The 24,420-nt window shown below is 43.8% G+C and overlaps 1 protein-coding gene across 1 annotated transcript in view; it reads right to left on the bottom strand.

Annotated features, from left to right (window-relative positions):
- Positions 1-595: 595 nt before the first annotated feature.
- Positions 596-24,420, bottom strand: part of YEATS2 (YEATS domain containing 2) — a 105,786-nt gene continuing 81,961 nt past the window's right edge. The window contains 13 exon segments of the mRNA XM_034999685.1: positions 596-2,335; positions 3,905-3,978; positions 4,947-5,021; positions 5,912-6,138; positions 8,189-8,264; positions 8,266-8,391; positions 9,039-9,118; positions 10,460-10,533; positions 11,421-11,523; positions 16,079-16,177; positions 16,667-16,795; positions 21,777-21,960; positions 24,094-24,270. Of these exon segments, the coding sequence (XP_034855576.1) occupies positions 2,227-2,335; positions 3,905-3,978; positions 4,947-5,021; positions 5,912-6,138; positions 8,189-8,264; positions 8,266-8,391; positions 9,039-9,118; positions 10,460-10,533; positions 11,421-11,523; positions 16,079-16,177; positions 16,667-16,795; positions 21,777-21,960; positions 24,094-24,270 (1,533 nt within the window). The 3' untranslated portion in view covers positions 596-2,226.

Raw genomic sequence — 24,420 nt, 5'->3', positions numbered from 1 at the left:
CGGCGAAGCCTGGTCCCAAGAAGGCCACGGACCTACGCTCTCATGAAGCCTCAGCCCTGCAGAACTTCCTGCCTTTGAAGAACCAAAGCTTTCAAAGCCCTTAGTCTTGTTAAGGGGGCTATAAAAAGTGGTCATTTCTGCAGTGTTTCTGCATCTTTGGTCATTTTTGTTTTTAGCCGCTCTGCTAGCAGATGGTCACAGCAGGACTGTGGCACAGGAGTAACTTCTTCCAGACCTCAGCATAGACCGGTTCCAGCTTTCTGGACAGACCGGTGTGCTTTGTCAGACGACAGGAATGGTTTCCCTCCTTGCCTGGACTTTGAGGAGGCTGCGAGCTCCATTAGGTAGTTTTCCTTTGCCCCAACCTGTCAGAAATCCTTATTTCCAGGGTCAGTGTGCATCTTCCAAAATTTTTTTCGGACTTTTATGTAACTGAAATCCTTTATCTTGCATAGCTGCAAATGCTTTTTGGAAAGAAGTGGCAGAATTAATGTAAACACACCAATTACCTATACTGCCCCATCCCAGCTCCTCCTGACCTCACGGAAGAAGAACCTACCAAAGTAGTGCTTCGAACTCAGAAAAACCCATCACAAATACTAAAAGATTTATTGTAGATTTCTGTTACACAATTATGTTACACATTATGATACAAATACATTTGAAACATTAACACATATGGGAACTGTTAAATGATTTAATATTTCTTTTGCAAAAAGATAATTTAGGCTTTCATACCTGTAATAAATCAATCTGTTCTCATTTGGATCAAATCCTCCATCCTGCAGATCTGTCACAGTCCACTGCTGAATAAATCTATGCACTTGCCCACTAACCTCGCTTGCAGTAGTTAATGTATAGAGTATCTGAGCCTTTATGTACTAAACTATTTTTTTTACTAAGCCCGGGCATGCCCGATGCCTTACTGAACAGATTTCCTTGTGCATCTGCAATCCTCAGATGCTGAATAAAGGGCAGATCTCTTAGTCACCTCCCTGCCTTCTGCTCCTGACCCAAACGTCTACAGAACTCACGAAAACTTCAATTATGTTGATTGGGTAAGTTTGATTCCCAGGCTTCAAATTGCCTTCAAATTGCAGATTCCTGACAAATCTCTCTCCTTTCCTTCGACACAGACTATGTTAGGAAGATTAGGACAGAGTATCTATAATGGAACTGGGCATCATGCAGGGCCCTGCAGACCTTCCTCCTTCTGTTCACTTCTCCCACCAAGAGGGCTCCGCATCTGGGCACAATCTATTCTCACTGCTTCTGAGCACGGACATTCCTGTCTTGTGGCTTCAGCAGTCATTTCTCTATCTTTAAGGCACTCACAGTGTTTCCTTGAAACGCTCTTCTTTGGAAAAGCCGAGTGGCAAAGAACAGGACACTAAGTCCCCTGACAGGACTTAGTGGGATGCCAGCAGGCCTGGCCCAGGGGCTGCTCCCCATTGGTCACTCAACACGGGGTAACCCGCATGCCCCGCAAACGCTGTGGAACCAGCTCTCTGCCCGGCACACACGCAAAGCTGGTCTGAGTCGGCCAGGTGCCTGGGATTACTGACATAGAAAGAGCTGCTTGGTTAGTCACACCTTTCCCGGACCCATGCTGGGACCTGCCTACCCCTTGACTATACTCTGACCTTGGCTGTAGTCACGTTCCCGTGCTCCATGAAAAAACACCAGTGCGCAGCATGCGGGCTCCCAGGCTCTTCTGACTTCTGCAAGGCTTTACTGCTTCCTACAGCTGACTGCGTCCCTGACGCCACGGCCACCTGCTGAGTGCGGAAGCCCAGCCCCTACTGGAGCTTCCTGTAACCCCAAAATGGGTGAACCACCAGCATGCCAGACTTATTTTCTGCCTCGTGGAGGGAGACTCAAGCCCAAGGTGCCCCATGACACCCAGAGAAGGACCTGCTATGTGTGGCCTGGCCCAGCTCGGAAACTCTCTCCTGGAGCCTTTCCAGAGAGAGCAAATGCAAGCTGACAGAGCACATACCCACTCACAACTTCATTCTAAACTCAGAAACTTCTGTCCTAAAGGGATCTGATTTGGGACCGAACACTCTGGTGTTACAGTGAATTAGGTGGAGGCAATGGTTTGGGAGCCATAATATTCCGAGGCACACAGAAAATAACCTCCTTCCCCAAAGAGAAGAGTTGTCACAGTTCGAAGCTTCGGCTACATCTGCAAATCCTGCTTTTCTAGGGGCATCTTCATTCCATTCACTGATCTTCATTCAATATCCCCATGTGTTTATTTGTGAGAAAGTCCAGAAAAGGAATGTTGCAAATGGCCTGGTGAATGTTACTCACTGTAATTTCTTTGGGAATCCTGTCCAAAAACAAAGCATTATTAGGTGCAGTTTTCTCAAGCATTTAATAATATTTCATCCACTTATCAAAAGCCCCCCCCCGCCCCCAGGCCTCCTGGAAGGGGACAGAGCCGAGGCACGCTTTAGGGCCGCCTGCGTGGGGATGGCCAGGTGCGTGCTCTTGCTTGCTCTCCTTTCCCATTAATTTCTTTAATTTTGGTAAAGACTGGCCTGCCCGGGCTGCCTGGGTGGCTCAGTCGTTGAGCGTCTGCCTTCGGCTCAGGTCATGATCCCAGGGTCCTAGGATCGAGCCCCGCATTGGGCTCCCTGCTTGGCAGGAAGCCTGCTTCTCCCTCTCCCACTCCCCCTGCTCGTGTTCCCTCTCTTGCTGTCTCTGTCAAAATTTTAAAAATCTTAAAAAAAAAAAAAAGACCGGCCTGCCCTCTTCACAGCCTGCCCTACGGCTCAAATCTGACTTCTCAGTCACAGGCATGAGATGGATTTCAAGAACTTGGTTGAACAATGAAGAAAAAAACCTCTGAGGATTGAGAAAAGAGAAGGAAGTAAAGTGGACAGCAAAACAGAATGATGTTCTCATCATTCAGTCTTAGCAGACAGAGCTGAGTCAAAGGGCTACAGAACTGTGGGACCATGTTTCCACCTGTCGGGGGGAGGGGATACAGAGTTGTGCCAGGCCAGGGTGATAAATGTTCTTATCAAGAGCACCCCAGCCACTGTATCTCCACAGCCAGGACAAGGGAGGTGAGCAGGGGCCACAGAAGGCATCAGCCCACTGCTGGGTTTCACACAGGACAAGGAGCATTCCTGGAACTCCTGTTTCTCCTTCCTTCTTTCTTAAAGATGTCTTCCACACTGCCTGAGGTATTCTAATCCTGTGAAGTCTGACCTACCAGTCCTCTGATGTAGGCCTCTTTATGTCCTCAGGCACTTTTAATACAGTTTTACAAATTTAGGACAGGCTTTAAGGATACTGGGATAAAATACTTGTTTCCTTTGAAAGGATGTGGAACAAAGAAAGGCCTGTCTGCCATGCTCTGGGGCCTAGGAAAAAGGCAAAACTTAGTGTCCCGACAGCAAAGCAGTGGTGAGTGGGGGAGCTTTAGAGCCAATGAGGTCTATCACCCAAGTGCTGGGAAAGCCAGGTAACGTGAACGTTCAGAGCCTGGTTTCCTGACTTCTAAAAAGGGGGCTAGAGTTCTCCAATGAAAAACAAATCAGGTAACGTATGCAATGTCTGACCCCAACATCTGATACGTCATGGACAATATTATCATCTTTAATTGCGAAGAGCTGGTATTGTTCAACCTGGTAGCGGAACAGAGTCCTAATGAATAGTGTGTCTGAAGGAGTGATTAGGAAGATACAGACCTCTGGGCAAAGCTGAGCTTTCACACCACAGGAGTCTCAAAACGACCAAGCAGACCCCTGAGTATGTCAGGCTCTGAGAATGTCCCAAGCACTGTCACCTCCATCTCCAACTGGATGAGGTATAAAACCTCTTCATGGGCAACTTACCTGTCAGGAAATACCTGTAAGCCTAGTACCACTGACTAAAGAGATCTCAGTACCTGTTGTGAGATGCTGTCTGGTATCCAACTGCCAAAGCCTGTCTCAGGATGTCGTTCACCAGCTGCTCCGTGGCCTACGACAGAAGATAGGGTTACTCTCGAAAATGGCCACATGCCTGCTGGTGGGAAGGGACACATCTGACCCCATCCCATATACAAAACTTTGGAAACAGTTGTACCTAAGGAGCAAAAGTCCTTAAGAAAACACTAAAGGTCCAAATAATAGACCACAAATATTACATCACAAATATAAAGGCCATGATTCTGAGAAATTATGAATGGGGGGAATGTTCATTAATCAGACATTGTTTTTAAGGAAAACCGGTGAGGGGGGGTCCCCTAGGTGGCTCAGCCAGTTGGGCATCTGCCTTCGGCTCAGGTCGTGAGCCCAGGACCCTGGGCTTGAGCCTTGCCTCGGACTCCCTGCTCAGCACTAAGTCTGTCCCTCTGCCCCTCACCCCCCCTCCCCCGCTCGTGCTCTCTCTTAAATAAATAAAATCTTTAAAAAAAAAATAAATAAAATCTGGGTTATTTCCATTAAAAAAAAAAAAAAAGGAAAACCAGTGAGGGTTATTTGCGAGTTGTCCCTGCTGGAAAAGGGGTCCGATGGAGCTAGATCAGGCCGGGTAAGGAAGCTAGTTTGCCATCCTCTTGCCCAGGGTTGGGACAATTGTGGCTGTTTCTCTGTTGTTGTGACATGTGGAGAAAACCCAAGGCTCTGCTTTTGTCACCTCCTAAAGCAATGAGAGCACTCTCATCTCAGGCTGCTTCAGAAGGCACCAAAAAGAATCGTTCGAGTGACATCAACACAGAAACTCTTATGGATGCTTTCACACTCAGAAGACCTGTGATTTAGTTCATTTAAAAATCAGAAGAGAAAAAAGAGAAAACACTAAGCCTGATTAAAATGAAAACTCTTAAAACTTATCATCTCTGTTCCATTTGTGCCCTTGTCCCTTACTCAGAACAGCCCAGGACCCAGACTATCCTGCCTGCTGGCGCCCTGGTGCTCCCAGGCCCGCGGCTGCCAACAGGCGCCCACCTTTAAAATCATGTCCTCCACCACCGAGGCGTACACGTTCCTGTGAAGTGCCACGGGCTGCAGAGTGATCCCAATCTGGAAAAGCGGAAGAAAGCCATTCGTTCCTATCTCTACACTAAAACCCAGCTCTCCAAACAAGCACACTTGTCGAATACCCAGTTGAAAGAGTAACTCTACAAGCTCTCTGGACAAAACTCGGGGGAAGGGACGCGAGACCTAACAGCTGGAAGAACACACGATCCTGTTTATCTCAGTTTCTGAGTGCTTGTTAAACATGCTAGCAGAGTCCCGCTTTTACCCCCAAATCTCCTTCAGGAAGAACATGGCCAGGATTTGCAGGAATTCTGATTGTGGGACCGACCCACTGGGAAGCCTGGAATCAGACTTCAGGCCCTGTTTGACGAAGATACACTTGGAACCTGTGCTCGCCCCGTTTTGCATTTTCTCCTCTAAATGAAACAAACCCCACCTTCCGCTCTGGGTCCCAGGCAGCCGTACCGGGGACAGGTGGGCAGACGCCGCCGCGCTGCTGAGCCCGGCCAGAGGTGGAGAAGGCATCCCCTCCTGCGCGACACGGGAGCGCGCGGGCCGCACCCACACCATGGGCAGGGCCCCTGGGAGCTAGAAAAATGTCAGGGAAGGCTCAGCCTCTCAAGTACCACTTGGCAGTATTAGGACACGTGCCTCAGGAGGGAGTGGTGTTTCCACGGAGGCAAATGAGAACAAAGAGGAAAGTAAAAAATGGTCTATCCCTAGATGCCTCTGCTTCAATTCCATGGCCAGCAAGCAACCTTTTCACATGGAATTCGTTTTCTTGCCCTGATGTGGGAAAGGGGATGTCCAGGGAGCATACCCTAAGTTCATCAGGCAGAAGAAACTCACACTTTTACTTCACCAGGAAAGTCTGGTGTCTGTGTATAAGGCTGAAGGTCTGAGCATCTCACACCAGAGGCCACAACCCCTACCTTCTGGGTGATGTCACCAATAAATTCCGACCCCAGTGTTGGTGGCAGGTAGAACTTCATTTCTTCCTGTTTCTCTTCCTGTTCTTTTTTGATGTTGATCTTTAACGGCTCCGGGAGGCTGAGGATGTCCACCTCCTCTTCATTCTCTGGCTCTCTTTTCTGAAACTGCTGCAGGTCCTCCAGTTTCCGGCAGAGGTTGTCGGCAGAGGAGAACGATGACGGGCACTCTAAATGACAGGGGATCAGTCTCAGGACAGCTGTGCTGGCCACAGGAATGGACTCCCCATCTCCATAACACCACAGTCCGAGACTCAGAGAAGAAGGGATAAGTATCAAGGGAGCTAACCTTCTTTCCAGTTCTAGAATTCTATGGATGATAAGTGTGAGAACTAGTAATTCATAAGACAGACAAGCACAGAGACAGGCGACTTGTGTCAATATATACGTGATGCGACTGCAATCTAAGACAAAACAATATGTAATTCTGACTTATGCCACCAAAAACTAGGCCATGCCCTGAAGCTCCAAATACTAATGACTAAACTGATTTTCATATTTTAAGTCTGGAAAATTTTTAAGTGCCCAGTGAAGAAAATAAAAATTGCCCATATGAGCCCCTCTCACTGCTCAGAGGAAGTACTGTTAACATTTTAGTGTAAACCGTGCATCTAGTCTTTAATAAGTAGATGTGCACAAAGTCTAACAAAGAGTACTAAAACTTTAAAGCCAGAAAGGACCTCGGAATCTTCCAGTGCATCCTTGTAACCTTATGGAGGAGGAAATGAGGTCCACACCAGGTACAAGACAGGCTTAAGGATACCCAGGCAGGCTGGTGGGGGAGCATCCAGCTCCTGGCTTCTTCTGTTTCACTGACCGGCACTTAGAAATTACTCCGTCACTGTAACAGAAAGCCTAGTATGTGTAACGTGTTGTGCTTCACACATGCTACCAATGAAGCATGGAGATAACCAACATGGTTTCTGTCCTCTGAAGAGCTTAGATATTTATCTCTGACAAACCATTATGGTCTGATATTAAGTGCTGCTGGATTTCAGAGAAAGGAGAGGTCATCCTGCATTCGGGCTCTCAGGAGAGCTGCAAGGAGAAAATGGAACTTGGGCTAAGTCTTAAGGACCGCCCCTCAACACACACACACACACCCCCTCCCTGTATTCCAGGCTCCCTCAGACGGGGAGTGGAGCTCCTGCTTTTCTACAGAAGTAGGGTTAGGAGGAGAAAACCCTTCTTAAGGAGAAACTCAAAAATATTCTCCCCATGTATCCTTTATGCCCTGCTCCCTCCCCTCTACAGCACAACTGTTTGTTTCTTTACCATAAAACAATTCATCTAGGGGCGCCTGGGTGGCTCATTCGGTTAATCATCTGCCTTCGGCTCAGGTCATGATCCCAGGGTCCTGGGATTAAGCCCCGCATCAGGCTCCCTGCTCAGCGGGGACCTGCTTCTCCCTCTGCCTGCCACCCCCCCTGCTCGTGTGCGTGCTCTCTCTCCCTCTCTCTAACAAATAAATAAAAATCTTAAAAAAAAAGAGAAATGTTTATAAAAAAAATAAACAATTCTTCTAATCTGCAACATTATTAGTGGTTTCCATCTGTGTCTCCAACACTGGGTAGTCTATTTCCTAGCTAGGTCTGGAGATAAAGTAACAGGTAAGACAGTGCCTCCATCTTCAAGAAATCGGGTAGACTTGTCTATGAGGGGTCATAAGGTCACAAAGGAAGGAGAAGTCAGTTCTATCTGGAGGAAAGGAGGGGGATTAGGAAAGTCTTCAAAGAAAAGGGGCGCCTGGGTGGTTCAGTCATTAAGCCTCTGCCTTCGGCTCAGGTCATGATCCCAGGGTCCCGGGATCGAGCTCCACATCAGGCTCCCCGCTCCGTGGGAGGCCTGCTTCTCCCTCTCCCACTCCCCCTGCTTGTGTTCCCTCTCTCGTTCTGTCAAATAAATAAAATCTTAAAAAAGAAAAAAAGAAGAAATGATGCGAAGGAGGGGGGACCGTCGAACAACAGCGTGTGCCCGTTGTATGCCATGGGCTGGAACATTCCTGGCTGGGGCCCAGTGCTGGGGACACTGGGGCACAAACAGTTCTGGGGCGGGGGGAGACAGAACACACGGCTCTCGGTGTGCCAAGGCTCCTGTCCCTCAAGTCCTCCAGGGCTGGAGCAGCCCAAGAACCGCAGAAGCTGAAGAGATGAGAGCGTGTTCCGTGAAACCGCCTCTTGGGCTGCTGACGGGGCCCAGGGAGCCCCACTGAAGCCGCACCTGGCTCGCTGTCGATCTGGGTCAGCACGTCCTCAATAGAGTCACCGTCACTCCTCAAGGTCTCGGGATCGGGGGGGGGTGTAGCCATGGCAGCGACACCAGTGAGCGATGTGCTTGGTTTTAAGAGGAGTTAGGTGGTGAAATCTGGGATTCTTCTCCAGGATTTCTTGTAAGACTTTTCTCATTGTCATTGCTCTTTGCCACTTAAAAACAGATTTTTTTGAATCAATATCAATTTCAAACTTTGCAGTGTGTTCAAATACATCACCCAACAGTAAATGACCATGCTAACTTAACCTGTTAGAATTTTTTTTTTTTAATCTGATTGTGTTTTTAGAAAGTTTTAAAAAGAAGCGAAGTAACTGATGTTCATGAAATAACACTGAAACTCCCAGGTCTGGCCTAGAAGGTTTTTCGCCTGGTCTCCAACTGTGGTCTCCAGCTTCCCTCTTCCTGCCGAACTTCTCCGAACCCGTCACACTAACCTTCTCACAGCTTCCTAGGCACGCCTCCCGACGTGCCACCTTCTCCCACAGCCCCACCATTGGCACAGTAGCTGCCACGTTGTAAGGACTCAACAAATACTTGGTTTCATTGTAATATATTGAAAGAAAATCATAAAAGATGTTTAGAAATTTTTACCAATGCAGAAACAAGCAGCAGACCTTTCAAAGGCTAGCTACAAGTGTTCGAAGGTGAGATTTTACATGGAGGAAAAAAGTCTCCCATTAAATAGTCAACAAAATACGCTGTAACTTTCATCACTGTCCCGGAAGCGGCCAGCCCGCACGGCTTCCGGGTCTGGCCTTCCCAGGCTCCCAGAGGCAGCCCGCACAGCAACTGGTATTACCTCGGCAGCTCTCCTTTTCCCAATGTTCCAGGCGTAATACTGCTCCACGGACTTCGCAGAAAAGCAGCTGGCGTCCTCACCTAGGGCGCACATATCCAGCACGCTCTGAATAAAGTTGTTAGACTGAAACCAAATCGTATTCACTAGAGGGATCCTTACCGGCCAAGCTCACCTGCAGCCTAACACAGAGGCCTTCTGCCTAAGAGGGAGGGCGGCGTCTTTATCCGTGTCTACTCAAACAGCACGCCCTCTGGGAAACCGGTGGCTTCTCCGGCAGAAGACTACCTACCTGCGCAGCGCGGGGCGCCCAGCTCTCCAGCAGGAGCAGACCTGAGGGCTAGCCCTGCTGCGCCGTTAACCCACAGCACCCCTCTGGGCCTCAGCTTTCCTATCTCTAAAATGACTGTTGCGAAAGTTGGGTTTCTGACCTGCCTTCCAGCTCTAATATTCTGTCTTAGTATCTAAAATTTTTAAACACAGAGATTTTTAAATTTTTTCCTGCTGGGCTAGGAAAATGTCCCTGAGTATTTACTTGGAACTACCGCAAAACGATCCCCAGACTTCAACCAAGGGAAAAAGAGGTAATTTCTTTGCCGTTAGAAAAAAAACAAGCAGGGTAGTCTGTACTTTCGTTTTCATATTCCCATGAATGTAGTATGATAATCTGCTTTATCCCTTGCCTGTAAATGTCTGCAGTCATCTTGCTCAAAAGCATTCACCTAAGTATCAACAGACTATCTGCCCCCTAAAGGCGGTTGGTTCTGTCAAAACAATTGAGGCTGAGAAGCAAGCGTTCAGTCTTGCTGACGAACGGCAGCAACAGAGCAGACTTCACTGCTCCAAGTCTTGATAGTCGTGCATTTCAGCAAAGTGCGGGGTAGTGAGTGATAGAAGATTAATGGCTCTGGAGTCAAACAGGCCTCGGTTAGTATCCTTCCTCGCCCCCCATAGTTAGTGATCTTGAGCAAGTTACTTAACCTTGCTTATCCTCAGTTTTCTCATCTGTAAAACGCGAGATGATACCACCTATCCCACAAGAGACCGTAAAAGTACCAAGCCCGCAAAAGCTGGCACATTGTAGGCAAATGTTAATCTCTTTCCTTATTAATAAACATTAAAAACTAATGCAGTTTTCATTATATACACAACAGACTTACAATTTACATGCAATAATAAATGTAAAAAATTCCTTCCTTGGATCAAACACAGTGAAAACAGTAAAAGACCAACTGGTTGGTTGACGACCAAGATATTGTGAATTCTAAAATCCTGCAAATGAGCTATAGTTAGAACTCAAACCGCCTAAGGTAACCACCACATCCGTTATTAATTTAGAATACAAAATGATTTAAGTTGACTTAATAGCCCAAGTAGTTCACAGCTTTAAAAATGCATCCATATATTCAGACTAATTGTCTTACTTTTTGCAGTGATTAAAGGGATCTTCTTTACTACTGCTGTTAAGAGTTGCTGGATAGTCTCCAAGTGGTCTATCCTGAGAGAGATAAAAGAAAAGAATATTAAGGTAGTAAGTACAGCAGTTTCTAGCCACATATGTATACGCACACACACACGCACGAATTCATGTGTATATTCCCTTCTTTCCAAGGGAATTAAAATTAACCAATTATACTGGGCATGTCTTTCCTTCCACAGATAGCCTTCTAAATATAAACTAGATGAGACCCAGGAATGGCAAATTATGCAAATATCACATTTCATCTATATTTTAAAATTAAAGTCACATACCTTTTTGCAGCTCGCCGCTAGGGCAGAACATTTCTATATACAAATGCCTATTCTTAGGATTAATATGGCTCATGCTGTCACCATTCATGTGAAAGTGGCTAAGTTTCCACTGTCCCCAATAACCTGACATACTTCAAAATACATGGTCAGAGGTGGGTTCCCAATTGGGAAATGAGAAAACCTCCTGAAGTATTTTTAGAAGAGTGAGTGTGTAGAGCCCATGAAAAGGCAGGTATTTACGATTAGGCAGGTGTGTGGATACTCAGGTGTAAAATGTATACACACCTGAGAATTACACCATGAGAAATTTCATGCCCAAGGATTCAGCAAAGAAAGTACATGCTTGTCAAGCTCTGCTGGAGGGAGATCTGTACCACCCGAGGCTCTGGAGGCGACAAGTCCAGGGCCACCCAGAGGTGATACCGCTGTGTTACACGAAGACTCCGCAGCTGTGCATCATCAAGTGCTGACACCTGCTCACTGCACGTGCGCAGAGGGTTCCACCCACCAAGGGGCTTACGTCTATACACACACAACTCTACACATACGCAGCTGTCACAGGTATGGGTTTTAAGAAAGTACCATATAAAACACCAAATGCACAACTTCCTTAGAAAGGACTGAAATAATTACTTAATGACATAGTTTCCCAGCTCAGAACTTTCTTCTGTTTTCACTGCTGTCTGGCCCTCCTGAGAGAGGCAGCCTGGCCCAGGCGCTTCCGGTTCAGTCTTTACTACAAGGGAAGAGCAACAAAAAGAGAGCTGTCAGCCTTCAATGACGGAAGGACACATGAGGCAGAAACAAAAGCTCTTCCACTGAGACTCGGTGAGGAAACTGCCACACAGCTGCTGTAGGGACACAGCCAGGGGACTGAGATGGCACCCAGAGTCACGGGATCAGCAGACAAGGGAGGCACTGTTACCCTGGGTCTCGGGGAGCAACTCCAGGCTCATGACAAGGTGGGGCAATAAAGTGGCTTTTTACATATTTCTTACAGAGTCAACCACACTGCTATGCAATATCCCCCTCACTCGCGCGCACGCACACGCACACACGCACACGCACACTGCCACATTAAAATACAATGCTGGCCTGTTCTAAGTTCTAGTATCCTTTTGGATATCATCTCTCCAGCTAAGATTATCAACTTTTAGCATTATCTTAGTGTTCTGAGACATAAGGCAGAAAGCAAAAATCAGATCTGCTGTGCTTGGCAACAGCCACGCCAAGCACAGTAGGCTTTAATCTTACCAAATCTACTGATGGAAGATAGCAATGTCTCAGTGCACGTGCCTCCCTGTACTCCCGCAGTCTTCCTGGATCTTTTGATCCATGACCACACACTTTCTGCTTCTGCATTAGCTTCTTTGCCTTCGATCTCTTCCCCTTACAACTCACCGTGCACATCAGCACCAGAAAATTTTCCTAAGTGACCTTTCTCGTGTCATTTCCGTAGTCAACATCCTCAGTACTTTCCTATATAACAAGGGTCTACAAATGACATCTACTCATACATCTCTCCCCCTTTTTACTGATCCATAACTTACATAAATGCACAAATATCAAATGTATAGTTCAACTGCCTATGTATACGCCCATGTACAGCATTCCAGTCAAGATATAGAGTATTTTGGGGCGCCTGGTTGGCTCAGTCAGAAGAGCATGGGACTCTTGATCTCGGGGTCATGCCACAATGGGTACAGAGATTACTTAAATAAAACTCAAAAAAAAAAAAAAAAAAAGATGGAGTATTCCTAGTCCTCAACCAGGCTCCCTATGCTTTTGGCAGTTCCTGTCTGCCAAAGATAACCACCTTTTACCCACTTTGAATTTCACATAACTGGAATCATACTGTACATAATCCTTTGCATCAGCATCTTTTTATCTATTAAAAATAACAATGCAATGGACATTCTTGCATATGTCTTTTGGTGGATGGACATATGTGTGCATTTCCTGGAAGTGTATTTCCTGGAACACAGGGCGGATGTATGTTTAGCTTTATTAGACAATGCCAAACTGCTTTATTACATCAATTTACACTTCCACCAGCAGTGTATGCAAGTTCCAGCTGCTTTGCATCCTTGCCAAAACTTGGTATGGCCAGTGTTTTAAATTTTGGTGATCTAACAGCATCTCACTATGGCTTTAATTTGCAGTTCCTTGATAACTAATGAGCTTGAACAACTTTTCACATCTTTATGAGCTATCTGGATAACCTCTTCTGTGCAGTTTCTGTTCACATTTTTTTGCTCTTAAAACATCTGTGCCCCAAATCATGAAGATATTCTTATCTTCTCTGATAGAAAGTTTTCCTGTTTTACCTTTCACATTTAGGTCCGTAATCCAACTCAAATTAATTTTTGTTTATGGTATAAGGTTCACTGTTTTCCCAAATGGATATATCTAATTAACCCAGCACTACTTATGGAAAAGGACTTCCTTTCCCTACCGAATGTCATAAATCAAGAGACCATAAACGTGTGAGTCTATTTCGGGGCTCTCTTCTATTCCATTATTCTGTCTACCCTTGAATACAACACTATCTCAATACTGTAGCACTACAGTATGTGTATCTGGTGATCCAAGTGCCCTACCATTTTGTTCTTCAAAACTGCCTCAGCCATTCTGGGCCTTTGCATTTCCACATACATTTGAGACTCAGTCTGTCCATTTCTACACACACACAAAACAACACTGTAGGCATTCTGGCTGGGACTATATTGATTCTGTATGTCATTTTTTGGGGGGAGAGCTGATAACACATCAGGTCTTTCTGTATATTAATATAATTTCTCATATTTATAAAATTTACAGTTGAGCCTTGAACAACTCGGAGGGTTAGGGGTGCCACATCTCTGCAGTTGAAACCCATGCGTAACTTCTGATTCCCCAAAAACCAACTACGAATAGTGTACTACTGATTGGAAGCCTTACTGATAACATAAATGTTGATTAACACATATTTTGTACGTTGTATGTATTATATACTGTATTCTTACAATAAAGTTAGAGAAAAGAAAATATTAAGAAAATCATAAAGAAGAGGAAATACATTTATAGTATTGTACTGTATTGAAACAAATCTGTAAGTGGACCTGCACAGTTCAAACCTGCGTTGTTTAAGGGTCAACTGTATTTAAAACAATAAGGTGTATCCTCCCATTTATTTAGGTCTTTTCACTTTCTCTCAGAACTGTTTAGTAGGTTGTTAGCACTTCATTTCTATATAAAATTAATTTTTTACATGTCTATATTGACTTGTATTGAATGACCCTAATTTAATTTCACTGTTAGCAATATATATCCCCCCAATCCCTAGTGATTCCAAGACTTCAAGAAACAGAAGGAAGTCCTTAGAAAAAGTTCAGATACTCCAGTTCTATAGGTACAAGTGTACTCACATTAATCTGGCCCTCCAACAACTACGGAATTATAGAATTAGCATTTTCAGGTTGACACAGCTATTCTACTATAGAAAGGACAGCATATGTTCTCCAAGACTTGTACATACAGCCCCAGACTGGAAACAACCCTAATGTCCACCAATAGGAGAAATGACAAACAAATTATGGTGTATTCCCTACAATGTGGAATACTATTCAGGTACAATATGTATGAATCTCAAAAACATTATGGTAAATAAATACAACCAGACATAAAAAAATGCATGTGCTTCCACTCATATAAAGTTAAAAAAATAGACATAACTGATCTACTGTAAGGGAAATCAGAACAGTGGTTGCCTATGGGGGTTGGGAACTGACAGGAAGGGGCACAAGGTGATGAAAATTTCTGTATCTTGAATGGAAAATGGGTTACATGGGTTTATAACAAAGTTCATCAAATGGCATGCTTAGTACCTTTGCATTTCAATATACAAGATTTTATCACAATTCAAATACAGAGATGCTCTGACCCCAGTCCAAAATGAACTGAATCCGAATCTGCATGAGGAAGGCCTATGAAATGGAACCATTATTGAGGAGAAATGCTGGTCCAGGCTAATACAAGTTCTTTTATCAGCTACCTTCTGATCAGGGGTTGGCAAACTTTTCTTATAAAGGACCAATCAGTGATCTCGACTGGAACTTATCAACTTGGACTTGGCAGAGCACCCACAGATCATATGTAAATAAATGGGAATAGCTGGGTGCCAATTAATTTTATTTAAAAAACAGGCAGGGGACTGTAATCAGCAAACCCATTTTAGCTGGTCACGCCTTAAGTTACAAATCCACCTTTTCTCAAGACTGGTGTGAAAGATCTGGCATGTCTGAAAAGCAGACTACTTCAAATCCTGACTGCACTGCTTTTTAACTTTCAAGATTTAGGAAGTGGATACTTCATATCTCCGAACTTCAGTTTCCTCATCTACAAAATGGGCATAAGAGCTATCTGGAAGCCTTGTGATAATTAGTGATCTACATAAAGCAGCCAGCGTGGTGCCTGGTACTCCCAAGGCTCTTAGCACACGGCAGCTCTCAGTATTCTAGATGTTACAGACATCACAGTGTGCTGCTTTAACCCACCACACCATCTCAATCTACTCAGTGGTCAGAAATGTCCCCCTTGCCAGCCTGCCAAAACCTGGCCCTACCTGAAGCTCCTTTACCACAACTATACACCCCAGATGAGTCTCCCTAATTGGTTTACTTCCCCAAACAAGCCCTCTGAGTCTTTGTCTCTACTGCTCCCTCAAAATACTTCAGTCAAGTCCAGGTTATAATCCATATTCCATAAAAATTCCTACCCCCTCCATACCCCCACCAACCCTGAGCAGACATCCTAGACTGAAATATTGCAGCATTCACTTTCCAGATCACTTATCCTGCATTTATCAATCACTGCTTGTGGTCTACTACTACTCTCTTCAACCTGATTTGAAGTTTTTTTTTTTTTTTTTTTTTAAAGATTTTATTTATTTGACAGAGAGAGACACAGCGAGAGAGGGAACACAAGCAGAGGGAGTGGAAGAGGGAGAAGCAGGCCTCCCGCTGAGCAGGGAGCCCGATGCGGGGCTCGATCCCAGGACCCCAAGATCATGACCTGAGCTGAAGGCAGACACTTAACAACTGAGCCACCCAGGCGCCCCTGATTTTATAAGTTCTTAAAGTGCAGATGATCCTTTACCCATCTCTGTTTCCCTCAGTGTCAAGTCTATATATAAACACTCGGTAAGTATTTCTGACGTGACTGACTCAGACAGGCTGAAATTCAAGGCACCCAGGTTACAATGATGTCTTACACAAAACTTGCAGGCAAAAATACCATGAGAAACTCCCTACCTTTTGTAACAGCCGCTGGAGCAGAGCTGGGGATAATCGGAGTTGGGGCAGCTACAGGCAGAACGGCAGGTGATTTGTTGGCAGAAAATGACTGAACCACTAACAGGTTTAAAAAAAAAAAAAGGAGAGGATGTAAGAAATATAGAAATTATTACTCCCAGGTGATGGCCTCATTTTAGACGAATGGCACAAAAACAATTTCAGTACAATATTCAAAAGGTCCTCACTTAATATAGTGATTTGACAAAGTTGGCTGTTTACTGACGGGAACAGGGTACCTGAGCTATGATCTTCAACTGTGGAAATGGGGGCTTGTCACTAAGAAAATAAAAATCCAATTAGCCTGGAACTCTCATAAATGCTTAAAATGCTCCCCCTCTACTCAACTTTAGAAACGGGGAGCTATTTAGAAACCAATGGGTCATCTGGGGTTCACGTTCAGTGCGAGAGCTGGTGCTCCAGAGTTCAAAACGCCAAGGAGAGCAGATGGCCAAAGGGCAGACGGCACGGGGAGGGGCCGCGGGCAGAATGGGGACACGCGGCCCGCCCGGAGGTGGAGGCCCGCATGCCCCAAGGGGACAGACTCACCTTTATTCACAGGCATCAGGATAGTCTGTACACCTCCGGATGTATTTACACCGAGTGGCTTGAGCTGGCTGGGGATCGTCAGGACAGCCTGCTGGGGAGTGGATTGACTGGAGTGAATCTTTAGCAATCCTAAAACAAGTTGGAAGATAAGGCCAAACTGAAGATCAGATGCTTCCTTAAAGTCCTGCCCTCTTGAGCAGTCACATTTTCTCACAGGAGGAAGGTCTTAGGACATTTACCCCTTCGATAAACAGAGCGGGAAGCAATGGATATGCCAGATTTCACAATGAAACAATGATGTGACAGTGAGGACTGAGTTTTGCCCCACAATCATAAAGTAAGAGAAATTTTTGGAAAAATAGAATAGAAAAAAAAGAAAAGGTCACCCAGAGTCCAATGGTGGAGACAACAGTATTAACATCTTAAGATAGTTCTTTTCCATGTCTGTTTTCTATGACAATTTCTTCATTCTGTATCCAGCTGTGATAGGCACAAATTGGATGTAAAATTTTATATTCTGATTTGGAGAACTGTCATTTTCCTACTTAAAAACCTTCTCTGGCTCCTGGCTGCCTAGAGAATGTTTCCAAAATTAGTTTCAGAGTATTCAGAGTCCACTTTAATCTGGTCCCAGTTTATCTGTGTCCCGCTCACACCATCCCTATAGATCGAATACTTTGAAAATGTGTGTACTCACCACACCTTCTAATTTCTACCTCTGTGCAGCTCTTATTTTCCAAACATCGGACATTCTCCATGTATTATTTTTTTTTAAAGTAAACTCTACCCACAATGTGGGGCTCAAACTCAAGACCCCAAAATCGAGAGTAGCACGCTCAATTGACCAAGCCAGCCTGACGCGCCCCCCCTTACCATTCTAGAAAGGGTCATCCTCTCCCATTTTCCTTTAGGGGTAACTTTCATACTCCCATTTCCCTTACACACTACTGGAGGCATTCAGAGGGCCGGTAAAAAACGACAAAGGGCTTTTATCATGAGACAGCACATAAAACACAACATAAATACATGCTGTCACATAACAACTACTTAAAAACAGAATTTGAGGGGCGCCTGGGTGGCTGGTTCAGTTAAGCATCGGACTCTTGATTTTGGCTTCTGTCATGATCTCAGGGTGGTGAGATCGAGCTCTGCGGTCAGCGGGGAGCCTGCTTAAGATCTGCCCCGCCACCCCCCGCAACCGCTCACACGTGCACTCTCTCTCTCTAAAAAAAACAAAAACATAGGATTGGAGGCTCAAGATACTTTAAGGCAATGGAAAACAGCAGGTATGAGTAAAAGGAAAGGAATCATCTTACACACTTTCTGAAACAAAGCCTTAAATAAAAAAGAAAATCTTTCTTTGGAATAGATGTGTGTGAAATCAGTCAGGTGGTAAGTTCTGAGATGTGCCCTCACAGACAACAATGACCTGGTTTTTCATATTTTTAAAATCCTTATTTTTATCAAAATATAACATGCTTATCAGCTGAAAAGTAAAAAAGTGCTAACAAGGTTTTTAATTAAATACAGCCACTCTTTCCTCCACCTCCCTGTCCTCATGTAGTTCCTCAGCAGCATCTACTTTCAACCCTTTTGGCTCTTTCTTTTAATACTTATCCCAGTAACTTTAAAAGACTGTGTCTAGGGCGCTTGGGTGGCTCAGTTGGTTAAGCGACTGCCTTCGGCTCAGGTCATGATCCTGGAGTCCCGGGATCGAGTCCCGCATCGGGCTCCCTGCTCGGCAGGGAGCCTGCTTCTCCCTCTGACCCTCCCCCCTCTCACGTGCTCTCTTTCTCTCTCTCTCAAATAAATAAATTAAAAAAAAAAAAAAAAAGACTGTGTCTACTGTAGGCCTTGATTTTGATGTAACATTTTGATGGTACACACTGACTTGCTATTAGAGTAGATATAGGTATTTTAAAGCCACCAGTACTGTTCTCTGCTGATCCAAAGAACACCATATAACACTGAGATTCCATTTTGTTCTCTGGAGATATCTCCTCTTTTTTCAGTTCTTAGTTCTCCTTCAACCTCTTACCAAGTCTCCCCACTTCCTTCAGAAATGCTACAACCCCCCCCCTTATATAATTCTCCCTATGGTCAGCTCTCCTAGATAACTTCTAGTTCCACTCCGTCTAAGAGATAACTTTCCCCAGCTCCCTGATCTGCTCCACTCTGTCCTTGGCTGCCATCCTGGGACACCCTTCACCATGACCCTGGAATTCCCTTTGCCTTCCATGTTGGATCCCATTTCCTCCTCTTTCTTGCTCTACACCTCTTCACTCTGGTAAAAAAATATTTATTTTAGTAATGGCTCGAGACAGGGAGCATAGGAAATGGAACTTTGCCTGTCAGAATATATTTCTACCCTCACTCTCAGGAATGATCTGGCTGACGACAGAATTCTTGACTGGAAGTCATTTTCCCCTAGACTTTTGAAGAGTAGGATCATGGCTTCCAGCACTGCTGAGAAGCCCAATAATAATGTAATTTCTGAACTTCCCTGTTTCTTCTTCTGACGGCTTGTAAGACCTTCTCCTTGCCCCTGGTGTTCTGATTTCATGAACAAACTCTGCCTCCATGTGAGCCGTCTTTCATTTGCTGTATCACACACTGTGCTTTTGAGCTTGGAAGTCTGTCCCTTCAATCCTGAGATAAACGGTTTCCTCTCTCGGATCACTTCCTTCCCACTATCTTCTGTTTTCTTTCTGGTACTTCTTTTAGTCTGATGTTGCCAGGACTCCCTGATACACCACTGAATTTTCTTTCTTAGTGTCTACTTCTTGGTCTGCTCTCTGCTTCCACCTTGTGCCCCACAGTTTAGTCTAAATGCTGCAGCCAGTGATCCTGTTGAAAGGTAAGGCAATCATGTTACGCCTTAGTTTTAAATCCTCCAATGGCTTCCCTTGGAGTAAAAGTCAAAGTTCTTAACATGACCTACAAAGGCTCTATGTGATTTGGCCCCCATCCTCTGACTTTATGTCCCAATACTCCTTCCCCTGCTCACCCTGCTCTAGTCACAACAGTGACCTTGTTCAAAATACTCCCTAACGCACACACTTTAATTAAAAAATTAATTACCTCAGTAAAAATAGAGTCGACATATACATGAAAAATTAACGGGCAGCAGATAATAGTTTGGTTTGTCTATGAAAACATTATACATAAAAAAAAAAAAAAAATTATACATAGAAAGTTTCAGCAGCAGCATCTCAGGAAACAAGAACTTAAAGCCAGGAGACTTCATTTACTTCATGTTAAAAACTTAATTAGAAAAGGAAAAGGCGATGTAATGTATGGGGATTAACATAAGAATATAAAAAAAAAAAACCAGTTGTATTTCTACACATGTGCAATAAATAATCCAAAAATGAAAAAAAAAAAAAAAAGAAAAGGGAAAGGCAGGGGTGTCTGGGTAGCTCAGTTGGTTAAGCGTCCGACTCTTGACTTCAGCTCAGGTCATATCTATGGTGGTGGGATCAAGCCTGCACCGGGCTCCACGCTCAGTGGGGAGTCTGCTGGAGATTCTCTCCCTCTCCCACTGCCCCACCCCCAACCCCCGCTTGAGCTCTCTCTAAAAAAAGAAAAGGAAAGGGCATTTATTTCTCATAAAGTAATCCTCTATTTCTACAATTTCTACTCCAGTCCTAACACAGTGCCTGAGAACATTCTGTGAGCAGAGAACAGCACTCCCTATACCAGAACTTGGTCAATGGTAACTGGGAGGTAGAAGTCATGGGAAAAACTACCAGCCTTAATCTTTTGGTCTCGAACTACCCAAAAAATAAGACATGGGGGCTTGGAGACACGTATGAAATGTAGTAATAGCAATAAGAATAAAAATATTCACAATCTTTTATCCAAAGGTACTAAGGTACGTATGTGTATGCATGTATTAACGTATGTTTATGTGTGTATACATGTATCTCAGTAATACTTAGCTTCTTCTGTGTATCAGTGCCAGCCGGTAAGCTGGTAACAATCTGCAATAAGGTAATACAGAAGCGAAGAGTGTTCAGAAACTTTTCTAACACTGGGACACTGCTAGGACATTGTTATTGTATTTTACGGGAGTATCTGTCTGTGGTGGATTGCAGAAAAACAAAGCTGATCTTTCAAGTTTGAGAAGCAATGTTGTATATTATACCAGCCCACTGGCATCTGGGCAGCACAATGTAATCAAGCACATTAGTATTTTTGTGGCAAAACACAAATATTCATATTTAGTCGTATAAACAGCTTATCCAATGGAAGTCAGATTTCACACTAAAATTTTCACACAGACCAAGAAACAAAAAAACACCTTTGATTTTCACAGCTTTTTTGAACTTTAGAATTCAAGGAAATGTGGACAAGGATACTAAACATGCTAATAGCGGCAATTATTTATATAACGGCTACCATATGTCGGACAACAGTCTAAGCATTTACATATTGATTCATTTAATCCTCTCAACTGTATGAGGTCCGTATTATTATCAAGCTTATTTTACAGCCAAGGAAACCGAAGCAAGTTATTTTAACTAAGGCAATCTGGCTTCAGGATTTGTGCTGTATGTTAACCAAAGAAGTGAAAGGCACACTCTTCTGGGGCCATTTGGTGTGGGCACAAAGATGTCACCCATATTACCAGACCGCACACATGCCACTCTAATACTACCCAATCTAGTACCTAATGTCAAAAATCACGACTTGGAGTCATCAAGGCCAATTTATATTTTATATACTTTGTTTATGAAAGTATGTTTTATAATGTGTTCCATTCAAAATTGATAAAAAAAAAAAAAAAAGAAAAGAAAATGGCAATGTAAGGAGAGCAAACTCAGTTCTCCACAAAGTTACGTGATGAAAGCAGCTAAAATACTCCACAGAGCTCCAGATGGCTAAAATTGTATCATTTAAAAATTCTTATTCTATCCATAAACCATTTCAGACTAAGGATTTACGTGTCGATTTTAAGAATAAATTATCAAAAAAGCAGCCATATGGAAAATATTGCTGAGTTAATTATTTTTAACAACTTACTATACAAAATATCGTTTAAGACCTTCCAAAAATATTCTAGCCCAAAGACAGAAGAGAGAAAGAATGTCCTTCTGATACAACCGACCTGACACGGTGGCTTTCCCAGAGATGGGGTTTGGCGTGGGCACCAGGGACGTGGCGCTGATGACGGAGGGAGCAGCGGCCTTGCAGGCTGCCACGGGGGCCTGGCTCACACACACTGCTTGCTGCCCAGAAGTTTTCACAACAGAACCGATAGCAGACGATGAACTGGGAGTTGTTCCTTCCGACTGCTCACACATAGGGCCCAAAATAGTAGAAATTAAGAAGAAAGCAGTGTAACTTACTTAGAACAGTGACTGCCATGTAGTATATTCAATAAATATTCTCTATTAGCTATTATTTTTACCTACCTATTAAATGCCATGCCATTTAAAAAGACTGCCTCTCTTGTTAGTGTTTCCTACACTTTTAGAGTTCATGGACCAGAAAAAATTTTCAGTTTTAAAACAAGGAGGTATCAGAGGGTTACCACATTAAAAACAACAACAACAAAACCCAAAAACCCTCACCACCTATTTATAAAAGGATGTTTCAACACCAAAAAAAGGACATCATCTCAGAATACAAAAGTGAAATAAGATGAGTTTTATTAAAAACTCAATCTAATGTTTTAACATCTGTCTCATTCAACCAAGCAACATCTACCACACGCAGGCACAGTGTTAAACGCTAGGGCCCAGAGGTAACAGCCCTCCAGGAGGACAGGGCTACCAAACTGTGAGGAGTGCTGCCACAGGCGCAGGCACAAGGCACTACTAAGACTGACAGGAAAATTACTATTTCTGTCTAGGGATGCGGAGGGGAGAGTACCGGGGAAAGCTTCATGTACAAATATGGCACTTCAGGGGAATCTTCAAGATTTAAGACAGGGAAAGGGAGAGACAAAAGAATGTTTCTTGGCAGAAGTTGGCAGAAGATAGACGGTAGAAAGAGAGGCATGAAAGAACATGATATGCTCAAGGAACTACAAAGAAGAGTGGTATGAATAGGCATATGAAAGGCAGTAGGAGGAGATAAAGCCTGAAAAGCAAGCAAAATCGGCTTCAAAAAGACCTTAGGGTGCCAAGACAATTCAAGGGGGAAGAGCCTTCAAATGTTGCTGGACTAACTGGCTATCTACATACAAAAGAATGAAGTTTGGTCCCTACCTCACACCATATAATAATTAACTCAAAATGGAGCCAAGACCTACATGTAAGAGCTAAAACTATAAGACTCTTAGAAGAAAATATTGGCTTAAATTTTGTAATTTTGGATTAGGCAATGGTTTCTTAGCTATATCAAAAGCATAAGCAATAAGAGAAAAATAAATAAACTGGACTTCATCAAAATTAAAAAATTTTGTGGTTTTCAAAGAGTACCTTCAAGAAAGTGAATAGACAGCCCACAGAGTGGGAGAAAGTTTTTGCAAATCTCATAAGAGATTCATATCTAGAATATCTAAAGAACACTTAAAACTCAATAATAAAAAAATAATCCAACTAAATAATGGGCAGAGGATCTGAAGAGACATTTCTCCCAAAAAGATACAGAAATGGACAATAAGTACATGAAAAGATGCTCAGTATCATTAGCTAACGGGGAAATGCAAGTCAAAACCAGAAGGAAATATCATTTCACACCCACTAGAATGGCTTAACAACAACAACAAAAAAGGACAAGAACAAGCATTAGCAAGGATGTGGAAAAATTGGAGCCCTCACACATTGCTGGTAGGAGTCTAAAACGGTGCAGATGTCTGGGAAAACTGGCAGTTCCTCAAAATGTTAAACAGTTTACAATATGATCCAGGAATCCCTTTTCCACATATGTAGCCAAAAAAACCAAAAACATATGATTATACAAAAACTTGAACGTAAATGTTCACAGCAGCATTACTCATTATAGTAAAAATGTAGAAACCACCCAAATGTCCGTCAACTAATAAATACATAAACAAAACGTGGTATGGCCATAAAATTGGATATTGACCATTCAGCTATAAAGTACTGATACACGGTACAACACGGATGAACCCTGAGAATATGAGAAAGAAGCCAGACACAAGAAAGATTAGTGGTTGTCTAGTACCGGGGGGCAAGGGGGGGTAGGGAACAGGGAGTGACTGCTACTGGGTATGGAGTTTGCTTTAGGAGTGATAAAACATTCTAAAACAGAGAGTGGTGACGAATGCACAACCTTGAGAATATAATAAAAACCAGAGAAATGTACACTTGAAAATGGAGAATTTCATGGCATGTGAACTGTATTTCAGATTTTTAAAAAAGATAAATATGACCCACTGGTATACCTGCTAAATATCCTATATTTTTACTACTTTATGTTTCATTATGGTTTTCTACTGTCATGCTAATCCTCACCGGCTGGGCAGGACCGTTTGCTGAGAGCGCCACAGCTGGGGAAGTGGCAGTTGTGATAACCCCTCCTGCCACTCTCAGCATTGTGGTTCCAGGCTTTGAGAGTTGTGAGGTGGCTGGCACAGACTTCAGTGTGCCATCAGATATTTTCATTAGCGATGCTTGTCCCCCAGGGGCTGCCTGCAGAAACAAAATGGGTTGAAGTAATAATGTTGCCCTGGTTCACAGGCACAATTTATTCTTTACCTATGCTGGGCCCAAGAATTAGAGCAGAGCCAAGAAAGAGTCACCATATGAGGTGTTTATGCACCTTTCCAATAAGCTCTCAAG

Source organism: Mirounga leonina, unplaced genomic scaffold (assembly GCF_011800145.1).
Source record: "Mirounga leonina isolate KUSES-001 unplaced genomic scaffold, KU_Mleo_1.0 Mir_115, whole genome shotgun sequence".
Classification (NCBI taxonomy): Eukaryota; Metazoa; Chordata; class Mammalia; order Carnivora; family Phocidae; genus Mirounga; species Mirounga leonina.
This window is presented reverse-complemented; position numbering and strand designations above follow the sequence as displayed.